Below are 19069 nucleotides of genomic sequence, written 5' to 3'. Positions count from 1 at the left end.
AGCTAATTCTTGGAATAATCCCTTGAATCAGTGCTGAATTGCTGATAGTATCTTACATAGCACGTACATGTGTATATCACCAGATAGATTCAGGAGACGAATGGAAGTAGGTACTGTAGGATACACTAGAGAATGCAGAGAAGTACTACTATTATTCAAGGCTAGGGTCGTTTCTCTGACGGGAGCCAGATCTTGACTCCGAGGCTGCAGTAGTTGGCGATGCTGCTGATGAAGTAGCGCACATCAGGGAACTCGATATGGTAGACGGCGGGGCTGGTGTCGAAAATCTGGTAGGGGTCCTCCGCCGTGCAGGCGTCGTACTCCCCCCTGCCCACCTGCATCACGTTGTACATTCCTGTGTCGAACCGGAACACTGCACACACACACACACACACACACACAGAGAATAAGTTGCGTTCTTTGCCGCGAGGTAACAACAGAGAGACAGCAGCTCTGCTCGCTACTACATGAGCGATTCGACGGCGGCGGCTTACCGAGGTTGTCGCCGGCGAAGAAGGTCCGGTTGCTCGCCCAGACGCGGTAGTGGTCGTTGCTCGTAGGGATGGACCAGATCGAGTCCCCGATGACGTGGTCGGTCGCTGCAACGCCGGACCACGGCGGCGGCGCGACGAGGAGGAGGATGAAACCGGCCAGGAGCGCCGTCAGTAGACTTGGAATCGCCATCACCGACGTTCACAGGCAGGAGGGAGATGGATGGAAGACGAACGAAGAAATGAGCAACTGCTCTCCAGCACCGTGCGTTTCCCTCTTCCTGTCGAAGGAATGAACGGAAAATATTTAATGGGCCTACGAGAAAAACAACTAAAAGAGGCCCATTTAGCGGACCGTCGTAGCCCAACAAGCAGGAAAGCCCACGTAAGGGTATATATAAGCTCGGCCAAGCTGCCTCGCTCCCCAGCCCTTCTCTCTCGCCCGCCCGCGCCGCCGCCGCCTCTCTTCTCAGGAGCTCCCTCCTCGCAGGCGAGATGGTACGTCCGCGATCTCTCCTCTTCCCCTCGACCATGGCTGCTGCTTCCATCCGCGCGCTGCTGCGCGTTGCGACTGGCTTTCGCGCGCCGCCGGTCTAGGTTTTCCATGTCTGTAGTAGGTTTTGCTGCTAGCTTAGGGTTTTAGTGATGAATCAGGACCTGCGGTGAGATTTGCCTAGCTTCTCCTCTGTTTTGTGGAGAGAACACGCTCCCGACCCGTAGAATCTGGTAGATCTGGAGTTAATCGGTCGTCACTTTTTTCCCAATCGTTTGGTGATGTTAGGGTTCTTCCGAATCATACTGCCTATGTAAATCTCCATTTCGTAGACCGGATTCACCAGTTCCGTGAATGGACGAGTAATCTCGTCATTTTTATTTGTTGTCTCTAGGAAGGGGGTATTATCTAGTACTGGTGTTTACGTTCTCAAGTGTTAGAGCTTCAAATCAGGTTTCTGATAATCTGTTAGAACTACTTTGTGCCCACCCACGGGATATCCGAGCTGAGATGTTCGTTTGTGCCATCTGATAGCGCAACATATTGGGCAGAATTATCATCTATGACCGAGGTGTATTCACGTGCTTCTTTTGGCTACGTCTTCCAGGTGTTCGTCAAGAACCAGAAGTCGAGGGCGTACTCCAAGCGTTTCCAGGTCAAGTACAGGAGAAGGCGACGTATGTTTAATCCCCTGACTCCATTTTACTCTGCTACTTCTTTCATTTGACAGTGATTTTGACTGGTTGCCTTCCCTTTGCCTTTGTTTTTCTCAGAGGGGAAGACTGACTACAGGGCCAGGCTGAGGCTCACCACCCAGGACAAGAACAAGTACAACACACCAAAGTACCGCTTTGTTGTGCGTTTCACCAACAAGGATGTCTGCGCCCAGATCGTGCATGCCACCATTGCTGGTGACATCGTGATGGCTGCTGCCTACTCTCACGAGCTGCCGCGATATGGTCTTGAGGTTGGCCTCACCAACTATGCAGCAGGTATGTTTTATCTTCTGAATGAATGTGCAATGTGGATGCTGTGACTTTGATGTGATGTATCTCATGGTGCCGAATTTCATTTTCTGAATCTCTCATGTAGCCTACTGCACGGGTCTGCTTTTGGCCCGTCGTGTGCTCAAGGTCCGTGATTTGGATCAGGAATATCAGGGCAACATTGAGGTATAATTTATTTGTTGACATTTCATCATTCATAATTGTATATATCTTACCTGCTTCTGACTAACACATAATTTCTCTGGTTCAGGCATCTGGGGAGGACTTCTCTGTCGATCCTACTGGTGAGAGGAGGCCTTTCCGTGCCCTCTTGGATGTTGGTCTTCTTAGGACCACTACTGGAAACCGTGTGTTTGGTGCACTTAAGGTATGTGATCCTGTAATGGCACAATTGTATGCTTGTACTACGTAGGTACTTGTGTGAATATATTGACATGAAAGTTTGGGGTGGATCACCATAAGTCTTGATTCTTGAGATATCTTAGACATGTTAATTACACCATTGGGCCATGAACAGTTTGATGTTTGCTTATTATGGAAGTTAAATTTGGGGGAATAAAATTGTTCTTATTGATTTGCTCGCATCTTTGATTTTTATGGATTTATATCTAACTCATCATCCAGTTATGCTTCCAGAACATCTTTGTGTTGCTTTTTGCTTGCAACCCTTTATAGCATTTTTGCCTTTGTTTTATTTTCGTTTTGCTGCTTAGCCCTAGATGTAAATATTTTTGCTGCTGCAGGGAGCCTTGGATGGTGGTCTTGACATTCCCCACAGCGACAAGAGGTTTGCTGGTTTCAAGAAGGATGAGAAGCAGCTGGATGCTGAGGTTCACCGCAAGTACATCTATGGAGGACATGTTGCTGCCTACATGAGGGTGAGTTGAAACCATTGCTTGCTCATGATAATGTAATGGTGACCTGTTTCATTATCTGGTGTTCTTGCTGTTGTTCCTAAGGCATTGTACTTGTTGTTTGAAGATGTTTTACTGTTATTAATTCTGCACCATCTTATTCCAGACACTAGCTGAGGAGGAGCCAGAGAAGTACCAATCTCACTTCAGCGAGTACATTAAGAAGGGAATCTCTGCTGATGACATGGAAGCAATTTACAAGAATGTTCATGCTGCCATCCGTGCTGATCCCACCTTGGTGAAATCAACCAAGGAGGCTCCCAAGACGCACAAGAGGTAATGTTCATAATAGCACCTCTAGTCTGGACTACAGATTTCTTCGCCTTGACATAGCAGCATTTTAACTTGGCTTCCTGATGCAGGTTCAACCTGAAGAAGCTGACTTATGAGCAGAGGAAGGCCAGTCTCGTCGAAAGGCTCAATGCCCTCAACTCCTCCGCTGGCGCCGCTGATGATGACGAGGACGACGACGAATGAAGAGTGTTGTCGACCCCAGTTTAGTGTTGCAACGTGCATTTTTGTTAAAGTTTGGCACTCCGCGCAATGGACCTCTTTCTTTCTGTTTTCGGTATCGTGCTGGAGTTATAGATTATGATCATGTGACTTGCTGCCATTTGGATATTGTTCTGAATCTGTTGGTTCTGCTCTTATGTTTATCTGTTGTGTTCGTTGCGGACCTTTGTTTTCTTATTAGGTGATTATGATTATAGTACATTCATAGCCACTACTGGCCATTGGCCGATTGCTGTTACCTCAATCGGAAATGGTTCTTTTTGCTGGCCTTGCTCCACCACGACCTTCTTGCTGCCAGCGTGCTAGGATCCGTTTGCCATGATGAAATCTCGATACACACCAAAAATAAATGCCATCGTTGATTTTAGTAGCGAAACTAAACGGGTCGTAGACACTATTCAACATTGCTCTGACCTCGATCCCAAATGATCACCATTTGGCCGGCCGAGCTCAACGAACCAAAAATGCCACTGTTCCTGGCCGCAGGTGCGGTTGACCATGAACAAGTCTCAATTGTTCTCCACACCAAAGATGCCAACCATCGATTTCTGTAAGCGAAAATAACCTGAAATTTATTGTGAAAAGCAAACTTAATACCCACATGTCGGCACACGTTGACACGTAGGGACGTAGACAGCCAAGATGGATATAAGGAACTTCTAGCGTAAGCTAATTCGCCACGGCAAGAAGGAAATCTGCCGAAAGATTCTTAGAAACAGCATCACTGGAGCTCGTACAAAAGCAGAGCTGGATGAGGCGAGTGAAGGCAGACACGGAAAAGAAGGTCACTGGGATTGCCATTTATTTGGTTAACCGAAAGAAGATCCAAGGGACGGCCGCCCCACCTTCAACTCCTCTCCCTTATCTCTAGCTACAGTAGAGAGAGGCGACCGAGAGGGCGAACGCGGCTTCCTCCCCGTTTCTCCGGCGCCGCCGTGGGTTCCCCTCCTCTTCTCCGTCCGCTGCGGCGGCGGAAGAGTGGGGGAACCCCGGATCTGTGCGTTCGGCTGTAAATAGGGTAGGTTTAGGTGGTGCCGGCGGTGGCGTCTGCGAGGGGGCGGCGTCGGCGGGTCCGGCGTTTTGGTCTCCCTGGATCCGGCCCTCTCCCGTCTCCGTTCTTCGCGGTGGCGGCGGATCTATGGGAGTTCTCCTGCGCGGTCGGCATGTCGACGATGCGGAGCGCGTGTGGTGGAGTAGCCGTCCTCGAGCTCTTCTGTCGGCGCGGCGTCGTCCCCTCCAACGGCGACGCGGAGCTTCTGAGGTATGTGTGCGGAGGTTGAAGGAGTCCGGCGGCTGGGTGGGTTTGTGGAGGTTGGTGGAGGGATCTGCCTGTCGTCTGTGTGGCGGCTTGGCTTTCGCCATGGATCCGGAGCTGAAGATGCTTGGGAGCGTGTCTCCCGCCGATGTCCTTTTCGGGTCAAGATCCAGCTTCATGGAGCTGGTGGATACTGCGGTTCTTCAACGCCTGCGTGCTAGGGGCCTCTTCTGCTCCTGGGAGGCTGCTTCGCCGTGCGTTTTCTTTCCTCCGGCGACGGTGGACGGGCGTGCGCGGTGCGGCGGCGACGGTTGCGAGGTTGCCGGAGAACTCGAGTTCTCTGGTTTCTTCTTCGTAGTTAGGTGGTGTTACCTGGCTTGCCTGTATCCTTTCAGTTTTACGTGTATTTGTACTACTCTGTATTGTATTTCCTTACCGTATGAATACAAGTAACGTATGCCTTCGGGCGTACGTAGTCAAAAAAAAAAAAAAAAAAAAAAGAAAGAAGATCCAAGGCCAAGAAAGGGAAGAGGCCACAAGCATTGCCTTTCTATCGGTCAGTCCAACCAGCAGGACATGAGCCCCGACGTGGCGCTCTACCTCGAGGTCGCCGCGGTGGTGGCCATGGTGGTGCTCATCGTCGCCCTCGCCGCCGCTGCCTCCGGCGCCTGCCGCAATGACTGTCGCGCCGCGGCGGCAGCCGACGCCGACATGGAGCGCGCGCTCGGCGACGCGACGCTGGTGCCGTACGCGCAGACGGCGGTGGAGGCGAGGGCGCGGCAGCGCTGTTGCGTGTTCTGCCAGTCGGAGTACGCCAAGGCGCCCGACGAGCTGGTGCGCGTGGTGCCGGCGTGCGGCCACTTCTTCCACGCGGCGTGCGACGCCGACCGGTGGATCCGGACGCGCCGGACGTGCCCGCTCTGCCGCGGCGCTCTCTGGCCGCGCACGGGGACGATCGGCGCCGGCGCGGCTGTCGTCGTGGCCGTACCGTAGCCGATCATTTGTTTGTTGTTCTTGTGAGACTGCCGACCTGCTCCTGGGCACGTCAGCTTCCAGGTGAAGGCAACCTGCTGCCTCTGACTGAGAATCATTCTTTCATTTCCAAGATTTTTTTACTCCCTCTGATCTTGTGATTTTAGTTCGTAGTATAATGATCCGAGTGAGTAACTTACTGGCTTATATTACGCTAACTTGTTGGCGATGCGTTTCACTAGACTTGGGGGATAATGTGTCGACGGATAATTCATATTTTAGGAGGCAGTCCAGAACACACCATTAATTACCAGCACGCCACCGAAAGATAATGTAGAAAAAAAGTATCTCCAAGGTTCAGACTACCAATAGAATGGCTTCACCGAAATAGCTACCTATTTTTACTCACCATTAGCATGGACCACTAAGCAAATTTAAGGCTTTGGACATATTTTTTCGTAGTTACAACCTCACTTGCAACCGATTTTTTTTTAGTTGCAACCCCATGCAACTGAAAAATCTCGGTTGTAACCCCACTTGTAACTCAAGTTCACGAATCACGACGCAAATCCGATGTTGCAAGAGTCTACTAAACACGATCTTCATTCTCAGCCTACCGAGAACTAGCAACTTTGTAGGGGAAAAATAATCCTTTGCCCACGTCCCCCCGAGGGCAACTCACATCTTTCCACCACCCTTCCTCGCCGCCGCCTGATAAGGGCCCCGGACTAGCCCACGCCGTGTCGGTGATGGTGGTGGCGAGGATCCACCACTTTATGTCCTGCGTAAAGGGTTTTGGCAACCGAGCGGCAGTGTTGATTGTGCGTCCCAAGACGGGCACGGTTGCCAGCTGTAGTTGTTGGTGGTAGAGGGATGTCGTAGTTGTTGTCTTCGCTCGGCTTCTCTACATCTTCGTGTTTAGCGGCTGCTCCCCAGTTTACCCTTTTCGTCTTGGTTGCCTTGGGCTTTGAAGCTTCTTGTTGTGATGTGCTCGTCATAGCGAGGTGGTCCGTGTGCTTTGTCCTTTTTGGTGGCCTCTTGGACTGCACGACTCCTTGTTCTAGGGTGAATCTCTCCTTCACCTAGCGGCCCAACATCCTTCGATCCAGGGCGAGTGGGTAGTGTTCCTCTTCGGCGATGAAGGTGGATGGTGTGTTTCCGTATACACATGAAGCTAGGTGATCTGTTGCTGCTACTATGCTTCTACTTTGGAGTTCGAGAGCGCGCAGGACTTCATGTTCTTCAAGACGCGCTTTATTTTTTGTGTGTGAGCCTAGGTTCTGCGTGGTGTTGTAAGTTGTTAAACAGCATCACTTATATCTTTCAGTCATTCTGGTTTAATTAATTTTATTAAAGCCGAGTATTTATGCCTAGCACAACAGCGAGACATATGACAGTTTGCATCAATACACCTATAGATCTGCACGCACAAAGTCGTACTCTGTGGCTCCGTGTGTGAACTTTGACGTGTCTCTAACATTTTCTTCCCATTCGTTTTTTTCCTTTTGGACTTTGATGGCTCTGGAATGTATTCTCTTGCCATTTTTGCCGAAGTTTATACTGACAAGCCAAAAAAAGTACTCCCTCCGGTTCATATTAATTGACTTCAATATGGATGTATCTAGACAGTTCTAGATACATCCATATTGAAGTCAATTAATATGAATCGGAGGCACTCTTTACCTCCTTTAGAGTTCAAACCAGCTGCTTAGGAGATAGCAGATTTCTGGCGCCGTGGTCACGCAACAGAGTACCAGTTCCAAACATAAGTTTGTATTATATGTATATGGCCTCGAGTCTAAAACATTCTGATACATCTCATTCCTATCTACCGGCATGCACTAATCGTACGTGTAATTTCTTTTTCTATTTTGCACTATTCAATAGACCATCCTAACAAGCCGTGAAAAATGCATATTGGATCAGTCATCCTTAAACCTCCTCCATAGCTGTTTAGTACAACTATAAGATCGTGCGCTCTTTGGGCACTAAGTGGATCATTAGCCTTCGATCCTTAATTGCCGCTTTGATCGACGGGAAAACACCACGCTGGGAGAGATTCTTTTGCCCAATCGCTAGGAACCTTGGTCGCAGCGCTCGCTATAGTAAGCCCAATAAACCGGCATAGAGGGAGTAGATTGTTTGTATGAAATTAGTATCATTAAAAAGTGCTTTTCAATACGAATCTAACAGTACTAATTACATATAATATAATCAAGACATTGTTGTTTAATTTTTATGGTCAAAGTTCGTTTTAAAATACGCGTGCGCCTTATGCCTTGAAACAGAGGTAGTATTTTACTCCCTCTGATCTTGTGATATTTGTACGGAGTATAATGATCCGAGTGAGTAACTTACTGGCTTATACTATTGTATTACGCAAACTTGTTAGCGATGCATTTCATTAGACTTGGGGGATAACGTGTCGACGGATAATTCATATTTTAGGTGGCAGTCCAGAACACACCATTAACTACCAGCACGCCACCGAAAGATAATGTAGAAAAAAAGTATCTCCAAGGTTCAGACTACCAATAGAATGGCTTCACCGAAATAGCAACCTATTTTTAACTCAACATTAACATGGACCACTAAGCAAATTTAATGGTTTGGACATATTTTTTCGTAGTTACAACCTCACTTGTAACCGATTTTTTATTTAGTTGCAACCCCATTTGCAACTAAAAAATCTCGGTTGTAACCCCACTTGTAACTCAAGTTCACGAATCACGACGCAAATCTGATGTTGCAAGAGTCTACTAAACATGAGCTTCATTCTCAGCCTACCGAGAGCTAGCAACTCCGTAGGGAAACAAAAATCCTTTGCCCATGTCCCCCCCGAGGGCAACTCAGGGACGACTAGGGTTTCCCGCGCGCCGCCACCTCTTTCCACCACCCTTCCTCGCCGCCGCCTGATAAGGGCCTCAGACTATCCCACGCCATGTCGGTGACGGTGGCGGCGAGGATCCGCCACTTTACGTCCCGCGTGAAGGGTTTTGGCAGCCGATCGGCATCGTCGATCGTACGTCCCAAGGCGTGCATGGTTGCCAGCTGACATCCTAGGCTGTGTGGGCGGCAGGGGGATGACGGGCGTGGGCCGCGTGCAGGGGATGCTTCGACTACAGGCGCACTAGATCTTGAAGATCAGATCTTTCTCTTTCCTCTTGATCTCTTCTCCCCGCCGGTGTAGGATGTCGATGTCCTCTTGGTGCAGGCCCAGATGCTAGCAGGAAGTTGATCATGCGAGTTGGGTCTAGGAGAAATCTCTACTTAGACTCCACGGATTTTGGGTGCCGCTTACCTTCATGGAGATGTCGTTGAGGTCCCATCTCCTCAGCCCCCATCCCATCCCATGTGAAATCCTAAAATTCGCTTCAGATTGGACGACGACGAAGTTGTGGCCGTCGTTTCCTCCTTGGAGGCGCCGTCTGGGGTTCGGCGGTGGAACATGCGAGTGGTGCCATGGTTGGAAGGAGTTTGTCCGTGGTATGGTCGTGGTGTTGTTGGCAGAGGGATGCCGTAGTTGTCATCTCTGTTCGGCTTCTCTACATCTTCATGTATAGCGGCAGCTCCCCAATTTAACCTTCTTTTTGGTTGCCTTGGGCTTTGAAGCTTCTTGTTGTGATGTGCTCGTCGTAGCGAGGTGGTCCATGTGCTTTAGCCTTTTTGGTGGTCTGTTGGACTGCACAACTCCTTATTCTAGGGTGAATGTCTCCTTCACCTAGCAGCCCAACGCCCTTCGATCCAGGGTGAGGGGGTAGTGTTCCTCTTCGGCGATGAAGGTGGATGGTGTGTTTCCCTATACACATGAAGCTGATCACATTGTGATGCCCTCAAGTTGACTAGGTGATCTGTTGCTGCCACTATGCTTCTACTTTGCAGTTCGAGAGAGCGGAGGACTTCGTGTTCTTCAAGCTACATTTTTTCTTTTGGTGTGAGCCTAGGTTTTGCGTGGTGTTTTTCCTGACATGTTCTGCGTGGTGTTGTAAGTTGTTAAACAACATCACTTATATCTTTCGGTCATTCTGGTTCAATATTTAATTAAAGCCAACTATTTATGGTGTGTATTCCTATGTACATGAAGGTGATCACATTGTGATACCGTCACGTTGACTAGCTGATCGATCTTTTGCTGCTAGTATGTTTCTACTTTGGATTTCGAATGCAGAGGACTTCGTCTTCTTTAAGATACGCTTTTGTGTGTGTGTGGTTGTGTGTGGTGTTGTAAGCTATTAAACAACATGTTTATAGATTTATTAATTTAATTCAATCCGAGTATTTATGCCTAGCACACCACTGAAACATATGCCATTTGCAAAAATACACCGGCACATACAAAGTCGTACATACTCTCTGGCTCTATGCGTGGACTTTGTCGTGTCTCTAACATTTCCTTCCCTATTGATTCGTTTTTCCGTTCGTTCTTTGATGGCTCTGGAATGTAGTCTCTTGCCATTTGGCCGGAAGTTTATACTGAGAAGTCAAAAAAAATCTACACTGTTTACCTCCTTCAGAGTTCAAATCGGATGAGATCGAATCAAGCCTTCATAAAGCTGCTTAGGAGATGGAGTGTTTACTGCGGCGCAGTGGTCATGCAATTCAGTACCTCTTCCAAACATAAATCTGTAGTATGTGTATATGGTCTCGAGTCTAAACATTCCGATAAATCTCATTCCTATCTGCCGGCAGGCGCTATCACATCGTACGTGTAATTTCTTTTTCTATTTTGCACTATCCAATAGACCATCCTAACAAGCCTTGAAAAATGCTTATTGAATCACTCATCCTTATGTACCTTGTGAAGAAATACCCTTATGTAGCCAGTTGTGTGTGATGGATATTACTTCACCAACCATGCATTTGCTGCATGCCTCCTCAATAGCTGTTTAATACAACTATAAGTTCATGCACTCACAACTGGAAACAACCACAACACTACAACAACCACACAATAACACAAAGAAGCTGAGCCGAACACATGAGCAGCGGCCAATGATCCGGAAGTAGAACTCCCCAATCCCCATGTAACTTGACAGCTCTGAAGCGCCATCGCCCATCAGAGAAACGAGCACATCGAAAAAATTGATCACCACAGTGGATCTCACAATATTTTTTCAAAGGTGATCTCATTTCACTACAAGGGAAAGGCCTATTGCCGGCGCACCAAATAGGCCTATTGCCGGCGCACCTAAGCCCGCCGGTGCGAACGGACCGGTGATAACAGCTCATTGCCGGCGCGCCTGGATGTTCGCCGGCGGTAAGGCAGCTACTGCCGGCGCACCGGCCCTGATTCGCCGGCAACTACCATATTCCACCGGCGCACTTGTTGCTGCGCCGGCAGTAGGGATGCCAGCACTGGCGCGTGCTTTGTGCGCCGGCAGTAGGTAATGTAGGTTCGCCGGCAGTAGCAGTCGAAAATACAATTTTATAGCCTTTTTCCAGCTTATTACAATGCATATTTGCAAATTTATACAACAGTTCATATTTGTACAGCAGCACATGCAATATGAGAAGCACATAGAGAGTCAAGTATCATTTCGGTATCAATACACAAATACACAAGTCTCGTTCCGGAATGTTGATTCATACAACACATGTGCATATGCAACACCGAAGGACGAAGTTTCACAAAGTTAGAAGTCTCGGTACATAGTCGTCGCAAGTGTCGTTATACACCTCACAATGTAGCTCCTAACCTAAACTACAATCACATAGAACATGACCAACATGGTCACGATGACCATCATCACGAAGGCTATGGTCTTCATCCGGTTCCTCCTCATGTCCCTCATCTCTCCCGCTAGATAACGGGCGTATCTTCCTTCCGCCTCCACCCTAGTAGGGTATCCCTTGTAGCTGTTGCCGCTGAAACGGTGCACCTGTCTCCGACAGTCCTCCCAGTCGTCGTAGACTCCAGGAACCCTCCCCTTGTACACGATATATGTCGTCGGCATCTCCATGCACAAGACAAGTAAAACGTTAGTACCAATGCAATGAACAAGTGCCAACTCAAATAAGAGACAAGTAGTATGAACTAAATAGCATGTGCCTCATACTTTGTTGGTCGAAATAAATAATAACATACAGGGATGGGGTCAGCGAGGCTAGGTAGGATGCACAATAGATTGATATTTGTGGCCATCACACCAAGCCTCACTGGCCCCACCCCGGAGTGTACAGGTGACCAAACATTTTAATCATTGGCCAATGCAATTAAGAAGTGCGAACTCAAATAAAAGACAATTAGTACGAATTAAATAGCGTGCCTCATACTTTGTCGGTCGAAACACATATTAACATCCAGGGATGGAGTCAGTGAGGCTAGGTAGGATGCACAATAGATTGATACTTGTGGCCATCGCACCAAGACTCACTGGCTCCACCCCCGAGTGTACGAGTGACCGAACATTCTAATCATCGGCGAACTCCAAATACGAGGCAAGTAGGGGTCGAGTAAATGCAAATAATTATTAAGGTATCTACGCCATAATCTTGAAATATATAGCAAAGTAAATGAAACTATAGACACATGTTCACATGCACATCCATACAACTAAATAAAAGCAACAAGTCGTTTCTATGGGAATATGTAGCAATTATTACAATACGGAAGTTCAAAGACATATCGTTCAAGCTTTAGCAGTAGTGTTCCCGTAGTAGGATCAAGTTGTACGCCTAGGGGGGAATGGACGGCAGCCCTCAAGCGTGTTGAACGGCCTCTCATCACGCGACATCTCCAAGCGGAGTTCTATCTCGTCATTAGGTGGTAGACCGTAGCCGTAGAAGAACTCGCCAGACCTAGTGTTGACATCCTGCACGATTACCGTGCAAATGAACTGCTGGATGCGACCCCAGTTCTTTCTAATCTCTCTATCAGGGGCATCCGCCATGTTTGCAAACCTGTTTCTGAGACTCTCTGGTAGCAACATGTCATCTGCGTACTTTATGTACTCCTGCATCTGAAGGATGGCGTACCACGCGTCCATCCCATTGTCTTCCTTCGACTGCCTGAGGCAGGGGAAGTTGGTTGTGTGGGTTAAGACCAAGCCTCCTCGGGATTTCCTCTCTACTTTGAGGGGGCCTGCCTTGTTGGCGAAGCCGGTGAGAGCATCATTGAGAAGGGCCTTGATGTGGGAGTAGTCTTTCTTCTTGTCCCTACTCGAGTCGAGATAGACTGCATGCGAGTGTTGCGGGTGCACGACGATGAGGGTGCAGAACTTGTCTCTGCGGAGAACACACGGATTAACCTTTGGAAATGCAAATGGAGATATAGGATAGAATGGTGATGGGGACTAGCGAGTGATTACTTACTCGGGGAAGTAAGGGATGAGAATGGCGCCCTTCTTAATGTTCGCCAGCATGAAATCCTCGACCTGCCGGGTGGCAATCGCCCGATCCCCAGGGTTGCAGATGATGCTCTCCCGCATATAGAAGGGGTGCATTATCGCGATGGTCGGCGTCTCCTCCTTAACGATCTGGGAAGACAAGCTAAGAGCAACTAGGCGAACCACACTAAAGTGGAGCATTTGCATGCGAAAGATGCTGAAGATGTCATTGAACCGGATGAAGCACAAGTCCGCGGGGTACTTCTCGAAGAAGTTCATGCCAGTTGGCACCTTCGCCACGAAGAGAGGGTAACTAGGATCTTTTGATTTGAGAAGCTGCTTCTCCAAATAGAGGACTTGGTTATGCAAGCTCGCCATATCCGCGGTGAGTCTGTTGATGACATGCTCCGGCAGCATCGGTTCACCCAAGTGATGGATAGGTCGCCAATTGTTTGGCAACTTGTCAAGGAGTGGGACCTTGTCCTTGGATTTGGCCGCCGCCTTGTCTTTGGCGTCCTTCTTAGCCGGCCTCTTCCTCTTCTTGGGTTGTAGTGCTGGACCATTGATAACCCACAAGTATAGGGGATCGCGATAGTCTTCGAGGGAAGTAAAACCCAAATTTATTGATTCGACACAAGGGGAGGTAAAGAATACTTATAAGCCTTAACAACTGAGTTGTCAATTCAGCTGCACCTGGAAAAGCACTAGTAACAAGGGTGATGTGAAAGTAGCAGTAATATGAGAGCAATAGTAACAATGATACAGCGATGTGATAATATGAGAGCAATGGCACCAGAAAATAGTTGGTACTACTTCCAATGACATGTAGAACAAGTATATTATGATGAGAGATGGACCGGGGTTCCCAGCGATCTACACTAGTGGTAACTCTCCAATAACAAGTGTTGGGTGAACAAATTACAGTTGGGCAATTGATATGAATCAAAGCATTAAGATAGAACATCAGGCTTATTAATTATGTAGGCATGTTTTCCGTATATAGTCGTACGTGCTCGCGATGAGAAACTTGCACAACATCTTTTGTCCTACCAGCCGGTGGCAGCCGGGCCTCAAGGGAAACTACTGGATATTAAGGTACTCCTTTTAATAGAGTACCGGAGCAAAGCATTAACACTCCATGAAAACATGTGATCCTCACATCACTACCATCCCCTCCGGTTGTCCCGATTTCTGTCACTTCGGGGCCTTTGGTTCCGGACAGTGACATGTGCATACAACTTGTAGATACAATCTAAGCAATAAGTATAGAGCTCAAATCTAAGATCATGCCACTCGGGCCCTAGTGACAAGCATTAAGCATAACAAGATTGCAGCAACAATAACTTCACAAACTTTATTGATAGACTAATCATAATGTATCATCCATCGGATCCCAACAAACACAACACCGATTACATCAGATGAATCTCAATCATGTAAGGCAGCTCATGAGACCATTGTATTGAAGTACATGGGGGAGAGTATACCAACTAGCTACAGCTAGAACCCGTAGTCCATGGGGGAACTACTCACGGAGCATGATGGAGGCGGTGGCGTCGATGGAGATGGCTTCCGGGGGCACTTCCCCGTCTGGCAGGGTGCCGGGACAGAGACTTCTGTCCCCCCGAATTGGAGTTTCGCGATGGCGGCGGCGCCCCTGGAGTCTTTCTGGAGTTTCGTCAATTGGTACTGCGTTTTTAGGTCGAAAGGGGTTTTATAGGCGAAGAGGCGGCGCAGGGGGGTCGACAGGGTGGCCTCACCCTAGGCCGGCGCGGCCAGGGTCTGGCCCGCGCGGCCCTATGGTGTGGGGCCCCCTGGCTCTCCTCCGACTCTTCTTCGGTGTTCTGGAGCCTTCCGGGAAAAATAGGAGGTTTGGCGTTGATTTCGTCCAATTCCGAGAATATTGCCCGAACAGCCTTTCTGGAACCAAAACAGCAGAAACAGGAACTGGCACTGTGGCATCTCGTTAATAGGTTAGTTCCGGAAAATGCATGAAATCATCATAAAGTGCAAGCAAAACATGTAAGTATTGTCATAAAACAAGCATGGAACGACAGAAATTATGGATACGTCGGGGACGTATCAGCATCCCCAAGCTTAGTTCCTGCTTGTCCCGAGCAGGTAAACGATAAAAAGAATAATTTCTGTAGTGACATGCTACTTACATAACCTTGATCATACTATTACAAAGCATATGAAATGAATGAAGTGACTCAAGGCAATGATCTATAGTTGCTAACAAATAGATAACATATAGCAAAACTTTTCATGAATAGTACTTTCAAGACAAGCATCAAAAGATTGCACAAGAGTTAACTCATAAAGCAATAGATTCAAAGTAAAGGCATCGAAGCAACACAAAGGAAGATATAAGTTTCAGCGGTTGCTTTCAACTTTCAACATGCATATCTCATGGATAATTGTCAACATAAAGTAATATGATGAATGCAAATAAGCAAGTATGTAAGAATCAATGCACAGTTGACACAAGTGTTTGCTTCTAAGATGGAAGGAAGTAGGTAAACTGACTCAACATAAAAGTAAAAGAATGGCCCTTCGCAGAGGGAAGCATTGATTGCTATATTTGTGCTAGAGCTTTGGTTTTGAAAACATAAAGAGAGCACAAAAGTAAAGTTTTGAGAGGTGTTTGTTGTTGTCAACGAATGGTAGTGGGCACTCTAACCCCCTTGCCAGACAAACCTTCAAAGAGTGGCTCCCATTTTATTTTTATTTTTGGGTGGCACTCCTTCCAACCTTTCTTTCACAACCCATGGCTAACCGAATCCTCGGGTGCCTGCCAACAATCTCATACCATGAAGGAGTGCCTTTTTATTTTAGTTTTATTATGATGACACTCCTCCCAACCTTTGCTTACACAAGCCATGGCTAACCGAATCATTCGGGTGCCGTCCAACAATCACATACCATGGAGGAGTGTCTATTTAGGTTAATTAATTTGGGACTGGAAATCCCATTGCCAGCTCTTTTTGCAAAATTATTGGATAAGCGGATGAAGCCACTAGTCCATTGGTGAAAGTTGCCCAACAAGAATGAAAGATAAACACCACATACTTCCTCATGAGCTATAAAACATTAACACAAATTGAGAAGCATTTTGAATTGTTTAAAGGTAGCACTCAAGCAATTTACTTTGGAATGGCAGGAAATACCACATAGTAGGTAGGTATGGTGGACACAATTGGCATAGTGGTTGGCTCAAGGATTTTGGATGCATGAGAAGTATTCCCTCTCGATACAAGGCTTAGGCTAGCAAGGTTGTTTGAAGCAAACACAAGTATGAACCGGTACAGCAAAACTTACATAAGAACATATCGCAAGCATTATAATACTCTACACTGTCTTCCTTGTTGCTCAAACACTTTACCAGAAAATATCTAGACCTTAAGAGAGATCAATTATGCAAACCAATTTCAACAAGCTTTACGGTAGTTCTCCACTAATAGGTTTAAACCACATGAAAAAAACTTAATCTATTTGAGAGCTCAAAACAATTGCCAAGTGTCAAATTATCCAAGACATTATGAGGCATTTTCTGTTTCCAACCAAATAATAATAAGTGCTATAGCTTCCAACTTTTATCATTGAACATTAAAAGTAAAACGAAGAACAACTGTTCATATGAAAAAGCGGAGCGTGTCTCTCTCCCAAACAAGGATTGCTAGGATCCGAATTTATTCAAACACAAACAAAAATAAAAGCACACAGACGCTCCAAGTAAAGCACATATGATGTGACCGAATAAAAATATAGTTTCAGGGGAGGAACCTGATAAGTTGATGAAGAAGGGGATGCCTTGGGCATCCCCAAGCTTAGACGCTTGAATCTTCTTAAAATATGCAGGGATGAACCACGGGGGCATCCCCAAGCTTAGACTTTTCACTCTTCTTGATCATATATCATCCTCCTCTCTTGACCCTTGAAAACTTCCTTCACAACAAACTTCTCATAAACTTCATTAGAGGGGTTAGTACTCAAAAAATTTGAATCCACCTTGGTCCTGTAGTGGCACATTGCAAGAACTCAATAAAACATTAGCTACAGCTCTCTATGTCTAGAAAAGCTCGCTTAAAGTCCACAAGAGACAATGCAAAAAATAGAGACAGAATCTGCCAAAACAGAACAGCCAGTAAAGACGAATTTTAAATAAATACTTCCGTTGCTCAAATCAGAAAACTCAAAACTAATGAAAGTTGCGTACATATCTGAGGAACACACACGTAAATTGGCATAATTTTCTGAGTTTCCTACAGAGAATTAGACCCAGATTCGTGACAGATAGAAATCTGTTTCTGCGCAGAAATCCAAATCTAGTATCACCCTTCGATTAGAGGCTTCACTTGGCACAACAAAACACAAAACTAAGATAAGGAGAGGTTGCTACAGTAGTAAACAACTTCCAAGACACAAATATAAAACAAAGTACTGTAGCAAAATAACACATGGGTTATCTCCCAAGAAGTTCTTTCTTTATAGCCGTTAAGATGGGCTCAGCAGTTTTAATGATGCACTCGCAAGAAATAGTATTTGAAACAAAAGAGAGCATCAAGAGGCAAATTCAAAACACATTTAAGCCTAACATGCTTCCTATGCAAAGGAATCTTGTAAATAAACAAGTTCATGAAAAGCAAAGTAACAAGCATAGGAAGATAGAACAAGTGTAATTTCAACAATTTCAGCATATAGAGAGGTGTATTAGTACCATGCAAATATCTACAACCATATTTTCCTCTCTCATAATAATTTTCAGTAGCTTCATGAACAAACTCAACAATATAACTATCACATGCAGCATACTTTTCATGATTTCCAAACTCATAATTTTTATCAAGTTCAAGAATAGTGGAATTAAAACTTTCAAACTTACTTTTATTAATAATATAACAAGGTAGTTGATCAATCTCAAGAGATATGGGACTCATAGAATAAGTCAAGGACTCTCCAATCCCATTTTCATTAGTAGTACAATTAATTTTATAAGTAACATAGGACCATCATCTAGAGCTTTATCATAAACATTTGCTAAGCAAAATTCTTTAGTACCATGCATTTCGACATCAGGCACAAACAAAGCATTATCATAAGATTTATCAAAGTAGCATTGATTATCATAAATAACAGTAGCATAATTATTCTCACAAGTTTTACTCATAGGGAATATTTCAAGAGAATCCACAGGAACATAACATTCAACCTCTTTCGGTAAGCATGGAGGACAATCAAATAGTGTAAGAGATGAAGAGTTACTCTCATTAGAAGGTTGGCATGGGTAGCTAATCCATTCTTCCTCCTTTTGTTCGTCGCTCTCCTCTTCTTTTTCATCCAATGAGCTTTCAGGTTCATCAATTTCCTCCTCTTTTTCATCCAATGAGCTTTCAGGTTCATCAGTTTCTTCTTCCACCGGTTCCTGCAAATTGTGAGTGCATTCTTGTGCATTAATGTGTCTCTCTTTATAATCAAGGATATAAGGATTCCTACTGTAGCATTCTATGCAAGAATTAAGGATAGTAGAGACATAATCTTTAAGGTCCTTACAAATAGCACAAGTTTCATAATTCTCAACCATGAAGGATTCTATCTCGGAGGCTCCCATAAATAAGACAAATTGCTCTACCTCTTCGAACCCATAATGAATATAGCAATTCCGATTATAGCTCTTAATAAAAAATTCCTCACTAAAGCCACATTGAAATTTAAGATGTTTAGTATCCTGTTGAGAGCAACAGTTTATATCATGGCGTCTAAGCAAGATTCTAGCAATTGTATTCAATTTTTCTATCATAGCACACATTACTTTACCAGTTCTTGATTCTCTATAACAATTATAACATTCCATAAGCTCCAAGTAGGTTGTTGGTTCTCCCATGACAGCAGTTTTTAATTTTTCGGTTTTTCAAATTTTTATGGATTTTTGGGTATATGAGGAAAATAAAACAAAACTGAAATAAACTAGACAAAAGTAAACTAAGCAAAGTAATACTAGACAGAAATAAACTAAGCACAAGTAAACTAGGAAAAAGTAAACTAAGCAAAACAAAATAAAATAAAACAGAGAGAGAGGTAGAGTGTACTCCCCAGGTG

General features: G+C 45.7%; 2 protein-coding genes across 2 annotated transcripts; one reads left to right on the top strand and one right to left on the bottom strand.

Annotated features, from left to right (window-relative positions):
• Positions 1 to 30: 30 nt before the first annotated feature.
• LOC127302996 (stellacyanin-like) lies at positions 31 to 692 on the bottom strand. Its single transcript, XM_051333735.2, has 2 exons — positions 495 to 692; positions 31 to 373 (listed from the first exon to the last, which is right to left on the bottom strand). Exons 1-2 carry the CDS (start codon positions 682 to 684, stop codon positions 162 to 164), a joined length of 402 nt encoding a protein of 133 aa, XP_051189695.1. The 5' UTR covers positions 685 to 692; the 3' UTR covers positions 31 to 161.
• Positions 693 to 886: 194 nt separating this feature from the next.
• LOC127302993 (large ribosomal subunit protein uL18z) lies at positions 887 to 3555 on the top strand. The gene is made up of 8 exons (XM_051333733.1): positions 887 to 989; positions 1592 to 1661; positions 1758 to 1976; positions 2077 to 2156; positions 2242 to 2358; positions 2735 to 2869; positions 3012 to 3181; positions 3268 to 3555. The coding sequence occupies exons 1-8, from the start codon at positions 987 to 989 to the stop codon at positions 3380 to 3382; spliced, it is 909 nt and encodes a 302-aa protein (XP_051189693.1). The 5' UTR covers positions 887 to 986; the 3' UTR covers positions 3383 to 3555.
• The last annotated feature ends 15514 nt before the right edge of the window (positions 3556 to 19069 follow it).

Source organism: Lolium perenne, chromosome 4, assembly GCF_019359855.2.
Source record: "Lolium perenne isolate Kyuss_39 chromosome 4, Kyuss_2.0, whole genome shotgun sequence".
Lineage (NCBI taxonomy): Eukaryota > Viridiplantae > Streptophyta > Magnoliopsida > Poales > Poaceae > Lolium > Lolium perenne.
The sequence above is the reverse complement of the archived record's forward strand: the minus strand, read 5'-3'. Positions and strand labels throughout refer to the sequence as shown.

Coding starts and splice junctions, on each gene's coding strand:
- LOC127302993 (XM_051333733.1), top strand. Junction 2,359..2,734: donor GTGTGTTTGGTGCACTTAAG/GTATGTGATCCT, acceptor TTGCTGCTGCAG/GGAGCCTTGGATGGTGGTCT. Junction 3,182..3,267: donor GCTCCCAAGACGCACAAGAG/GTAATGTTCATA, acceptor TTCCTGATGCAG/GTTCAACCTGAAGAAGCTGA.
- LOC127302996 (XM_051333735.2), bottom strand. CDS start 684: ATGGCGATTCCAAGTCTACTGACGGCGCTCCTGGCCGGTTTCATCCTC. Junction 374..494: donor CTTCGCCGGCGACAACCTCG/GTAAGCCGCCGC, acceptor GTGTGTGTGCAG/TGTTCCGGTTCGACACAGGA.